Source organism: Bubalus bubalis, chromosome 21 (genome assembly GCF_019923935.1).
Source record: "Bubalus bubalis isolate 160015118507 breed Murrah chromosome 21, NDDB_SH_1, whole genome shotgun sequence".
Classification (NCBI taxonomy): domain Eukaryota; kingdom Metazoa; phylum Chordata; class Mammalia; order Artiodactyla; family Bovidae; genus Bubalus; species Bubalus bubalis.
The window spans coordinates 51,224,549-51,230,447 of NC_059177.1; the positions used below are offsets into that span (position 1 = coordinate 51,224,549).

General features: G+C 57.0%; 1 protein-coding gene across 1 annotated transcript in view; it reads left to right on the forward strand.

Annotated features, from left to right (window-relative positions):
• Positions 1–2,562: 2,562 nt before the first annotated feature.
• Positions 2,563–5,899, forward strand: part of PFKFB4 (6-phosphofructo-2-kinase/fructose-2,6-biphosphatase 4) — a gene marked incomplete in the record, with an annotated part of 32,173 nt that continues 28,836 nt past the window's right edge. Inside the window, 1 exon segment of the mRNA XM_044933749.2 lies at positions 2,563–2,735. Coding sequence (XP_044789684.2) covers positions 2,639–2,735 — 97 coding nt within the window.

The following is a 5,899-nucleotide window of genomic DNA, read 5'->3' on the forward strand; positions in this document are numbered from 1 at the left end:
CCTGGGACACTGGGAGGAGGTCCAGTGGTCAGTGCACAGGGCACAACAGGAGCCCTCCGGCACAAGCCAGGCAGGGTCACAGGCAGGGCAGGGGGGAGGCTGAGCAGGATGTGTTCATACACAACATCCCAGGACACCTCCCACCCCTGGGCCAGGAGAGCTGGCTCAGTCTGGAATGGCCCCAAGGAGGGCAAGCCACAGGGGCCAGTTATTCTATTGGACACCTGCTGATGCTGAGGGAGCGGAAAGCCAGGAGAGCATTTCAGCGCAGGGAACGTGCAAGAGCACAGGTATGGAGGTGGGGTGTGTGGGTATAGTACACTGCATGTGGGAGGTGAGGTTCGCGAGGGCTGGCAGTTGAGCTGAGTCCATCCTGCATGGTGGGCAGGCAACTCTGTGACTCTGGGCCCTTGTCCCCTTCCTCAGTTTCCTATGTGAGAGGTGGAGCCACAGCAGGGGAGATGGGGAATATCCTCAGAGCAGATGTTGACCCTGGCCGTGGGGAGGGGCTCCAGGCTCCTCCTGCTGTTGACATGTGGCCCCGCCCTGGGTATGGGGACTTGGGAGGGAGTGTCTGAGTCAACCCAGAGTCAGACTGGGGAAGAGTGGGAGGTACAGAGTCACTGCTTCCCTGGGAAGCCGGACTCAGACTTTTGGACATGGAGTTGGCTTCCCAGACCTGGTCCTGGCCTCCTGCCCGACCCTGGCTGTCCCTGATCCCCAACCTTTGACTAACACTCCAAGAGGGCCAGGGAGGAGAATGGTAGGTCTGAGAAGGTGCAGGATGTCTGTGGATGTTAGAGGAGGTAGACTCTTCAATGAGTGCTGGGGGTTGGACAGGGTGTGGGTGTGTGGTGACAAGGTCTCTGAGGCTGGCATGGCCCCAGAATGGCCTTGGTAGTGGCCAGGAGACAAACAGGAGGGCTGTGTCAGGAACAGCATGAGTGGCTTTGGAGAAGTAGGAAGTGGGTGGGAGGTCACCAGGGGCATGCTGCTCATCAGGACCTGCCCGTGGGTGTGCCGGCTGCTGGGCATGAGGCAGGGAGGGAGGTGGCCGGTGGACACTGAAGAAGGAGGCTGAAAAAGAGCGGAAGTGGTTGAGTCCGTCTGAGGTAGGGACTTCCCTGGGGAGGCAGCTTGAGCTGCTTCCAGGGAAGGTCTGTGTGGGCTTCTAGGAAGTGTACCTCCTTAACCTTCCCTCCCTGTGAAATGAGCAAGACATCTGCATCAGTCATCTCAAAGGTCTTTGCCAGGCTCTGAAGGGCTGGGCTGGGACTTGGAGGACTGACTCAAGGCAGGAGTGTGGCAAGTTGGGCAGAGGAAGCCACGCTGCCCCTGTGGCGCACTGGGTGGAGCCTTTGCCCCATGCCCCAGCCCCTGACTCCCGGCCGGGCACAGGTTCGGTTGAGAGGCCTTGGGGATGCAGTGGTCCTACCAGGGGATGTGGTGGAGGACATCGCTAGAGGGCAGTGTGACCCAGACTGGAGCCGTGTCAGCTAAGACCTTGGCAGAAAGTGTACAAAGCTCAAGAGGCTGGGCTGAGGAGACAGAGGAGTCAGGACTGGAGAGAAAGAGCCAGGTGTGTTCCTGAACCTCTGGGTCTCTCCCCTGCCTCTTGCCTCCATTGCATATTTAGAGACAGGAGGGAGATACATAACATAATAAATGATAGCATTACTGGGCTTTAGAACGGATTTCTCAGACATGGACACATTTAATCCATACCAGAATCTTGTCCTTGATGACAGTACATATTCTGTTTTCCTGATGAAGAGGCAGAGGCTCATTAAAGAACAAGTGTGTAAACTTAATGGTGTAAAATTTAGTTGGTAAAAATGAAGTCCCAGAAGGAAAAGGAAGATATTGTCAGAGTTGGATGAGTCCCCTGGGAGCTTGGTCCTACTCACCTGCTCCAGGTGGGCTGGGGTTTAACCCGAGGTCCCCAGCAGCTAAAGCAAAGAGGGAAACACGGTCAGTTTTGAGATTTGTTCTGTGTCCCTGTCCATGAGATAAATGGGCTTTTTCAACATGGTTGAGCAGGTTGTTCCTGTGTGTAGTGGAGAGTCCCGGGACTCGGAGGGTCGGGGTGCAAGGCCAGCGGGAGAGTTGACAACCGTGCAAGTGGGCAGGTGACCAGTCAGGCAGGGGCCTCCAGGTTGTTCCTGACCAAGTTTTGGGGGTCACGGAGACCTGCCCCAACCCATGCAAACCCCTTCTGAGGGTCCTGAGGTCACGCAGAACGGGAACCGCGTGTCCTAGGGGCACGCTGGGGAGCCCAGGGCGTGACGGTGTGTGAGGCGTCGGGTGTGCGGGGGCTCAGGCATCCAGGGCGGGGCCTGTACCATCTGAGCCCGGAACCTGTGGGGAGCTGGGCATGCGCGTCCTCCATCCTGGCATGTAGGGCGGGCCCGCTTGGTCCCAAACGGGCTCTCGGGCGAGCTGGGCATGCGTGGTCGGACGCCAGGCCCTCCTCGGTTGGGGTGGAGCCTACTCGACCTGGGGCGGGGCCTGCGGGGAATGGGACAGGCGTCAACGCGGCTCTGTGAGGGGCGGGGCTGAGGGGCGGGGCCTCGAGTGGCCCGAGGTGGCCAGGCTGCTGGGTTGGCAGCAGCGCAGTCGGACTCATCCAAGCCCCAGGATGGCGTCCCCACGGGAACTGACCCAGAACCCCCTGAAGAAGATCTGGATGCCGTACAGCAATGGACGGCCCGCTCTGCACGCCTGCCAGCGCGGTGGTGAGGCGGGGTCCGCGGGGAAGGGGGGAAGGCAGTGCTCGGGGATGGGTATTGATCTCACATGCACAGATGCGAACCGGAGACAGGTGAGGCTGCCGCGGCCGGTGGCAGGGAAGCAGGAACAGGTGTGAGGCCTTGGACAGGTGTAGCAGAGCAGGAGGCGGGTACAGGTGTGTGGCGTCTCGACTCAGCGGGACTGCTTCTGGCCGCCATCACCTAGGGAAGGGCGCGGGACCCTTGGCCCACCACTCTGTCCCCACCGTCTCAGGCCGTGGGGGAGGACTTAGAGGCTCGGTCTTGCTCTCTCCGCTGGCCAGAGAGCGTAAGCCGAATGGTCAGACTGGGATCTGCCGTTGTGTTGGCCCTCGGAGAATCGCTTGGTCTCTCTGAGCCTAGAACTTTCAAAGACGCCAGGGTGGGAGGAAAGCCCATCTCTGGGCCTGAAAACGAGTTTTTGGAACAATTTCAGGAAAGTGCAGATGTGTTCAGGAGAGAGACAGTGAGACCACTATGTTATATGGGCCTGTTTTTGTGTCTGTGGGTGTGCAAGCGTCCAGGTGGGGTTGTGGGTGAGTGGTAAAACTGGAGGGTGGAAACATCTAGAAGATATGCTGGAAAATCATAGAATTGTTAAGGGGCTCACGTTCCCCAGGGTCTTAGGTGTTTATTCCATTTCATTGATTGCCTGCTTGTCCTTAAATGAGTCTGCAACTTCTTTCTTTATTACCAGGAAAAACAAAGATTTAGGAGTTGCTGAAACATTGTAATGAATTTGCAAGTTGGCAGGGTCCTCAGAGAACATCTAGTCTAGGTCCAGATATCTATTGGGAAGTGGAGGTGGGGAGATGGTGTTACATGCTGGGCTCTGCCTGCCTCCTGACCTCTGCTTGGGAATGACAGGAGAAGAGAGAGTGCTTGGTGCTTGTTTTGCTTTCAGGCTGGCCTGGGGCCCTTGGCCTTGACCAGGATGTGACACCACCTGGAGGAGGAGTGTGTATATCTGTTAGTACATTATTGGTTCTGGTAGGGGTGGCCATGGCTGGGTCTTTGATCAGACATCCTGGTGGGTCCTGGCTCTGATTTTGATGTTGGTCTTGGTGGGGTGCCGAAACTGTGATCCTGCCTTTAGCTCTGGGGCCGTGGCTTTCCAGTCAATATTCAGTCCTAAGGGACCATGGCTTCACCCTAGCCAACCCTGCTTCCAGACTTCTGTGGAGGTGTGGAGGGCCAAGGCCCCTTTCTCTTGTGCTTCGAATCAGTCTGTGTTAAGGCTGTGTTGCCCTGAGTTGGTGGGTGCCCTCTGCTGTTACATAAAGGGAAAGGAGTGAGAAGGTGGACTTTGGAGGCAAGAGCACTCAGACTGTGTCGTGGCTCAGCTGGGTGACCTTGGGCACGGAGCTGACCCTGCAGGTCTCAGCTTCCTTATCTCTGGGACTGAGACAGTCAACAGCCTTGCACTGTGAGCCTCTTGATAAGTGCTTGATAAGTGCTAGCAGTTACTTTAGTATCTTGTCACCACCCTTTTTTTCTTTGCTTCTCCATTCCTCACCCTCAGGGAATGAAGCATCAGTGAACAGCTCCGTGCCAATCCCCTTTCAGGTGGCAAAGGAGCTGAGGCCCCATGGGAGGGAACTTGCCCGGTCTCACGGCCCCTGGGGCAGACCTGTATTTCTCCAGCTCTGGGTATGCGACTAAAATGTGGCTCTGGGCTGAGCACAGGGGCGCGTGACCTGGCACTGCCTCAGGGTGTTGCAGTGGGTGGGACTGTGAGCTGACCCGGCACAGGAGGCCTTCCTGGATGAGGCGGTGGCACCCAAGAGGCCAAAGATGAGACCTGCACATGGTATGGGGGTTTGGGCCCCAGGCTATGGTCCCAGAGTTCATAGCAAGGAGGGAGCAAGCGGTGAATGAATGGAGACAGCATCTTAGGTCTTGAGCTCTCATTCATGAAGCATTTTACCCTCTACTTGGTGGGCTTCCAACTAGGTTGGAGGACCACAAGGACAGGTGGGAACCTGAGGTCGGGGTGGGCGGAAGCTGACTCCATCACAGGGCTTTATAGAGAAGAGGATGTGGGGACCCATCACTAGGCTGTGCTGTGCGCTGGGTTGTCCCTGGGGTCTACTCCAGCTCCTCAGGGCACCAGAGGCTGGTTGGCAGGGGGATGTCCCTGCCTCCTCCCACTCTCTGCTAGCAGTTCTGCCTCCTTTTCATAAATCCAAAGCACAGAAGGCCTAAAAGCTGTTCCCTTTCTGCTCATTGACCTGGAGGAGCTCTGGGGGCAGGTGGGGCAGGAGATGGAGATGGGCCTTGGGCAACACGGCAAAAAGGGCAGTATTTGATAGCTTTTCTTAGCCAAAAGTGTGCAAGACTTCCTGGGTAAGGACGCGACTGATGTGTGCCCGGACAGAGGGACAGATGACTTTTGGTCCCCTCTGAACAGGACCGTGATGCCAGTTTGCTTGGTTTTAAAGAACTCTCCCCTCCCCAGCCCGGCTCAAGGCAGTGGGAGCAGATACAGGTCAGGACTCAGTTCTGGAAGCCCCTCCAGGGACTTGAGGCTGCCCCCGTGGAGACACCACCAGATGGTGGTCACTGTGGAGCACCACGCTTGTCTCAGCCTCCTGGCTCCTTGGGCTAGTGGCCTTGAGTACGTTTACAGATAATTTACAGGAACTTGCGAGAAAAGCTGACTTGTGTATTTTCAGATTTCCTTCCGCACATGCCCTGTGTTCTGTCCCCTTGCTCAACATCGAGGTCCTGAGCGCCTGGAGCTGAGCTCCAGCAGCAAGCACCAGCTCTCCTGGTCCGCCCGCCTGCGGTTCAAGTGTGTTCCCTTGGTGGGGCGCCTCGGTTTGCAATTTCTCCATTGCTTGGACGTCCCTGCTGTTCTGCTGTTGCAAGCAGGGCTCTTGTGAACACACTTGTACTCTGCTTTTTCTTTTTGAGTATTTACTTGGGATCTTATCTTGAGGAACAGAGGTGATAGGTAGCTTATGGCTCTGGTGTTGTGCCCAGCCCTGACCTGCTCTCCTGCCTGCCCACCATGGCTGTGTAGGTGGCCGGGGGACATGGGGAGGAACGCTGTCGCCAAACGTGTGTGAGGAGGCCAGGGACATCCCTGGGGAGATGGAAGCTGTGAAGAGGGGATGCGGAAACCCCAG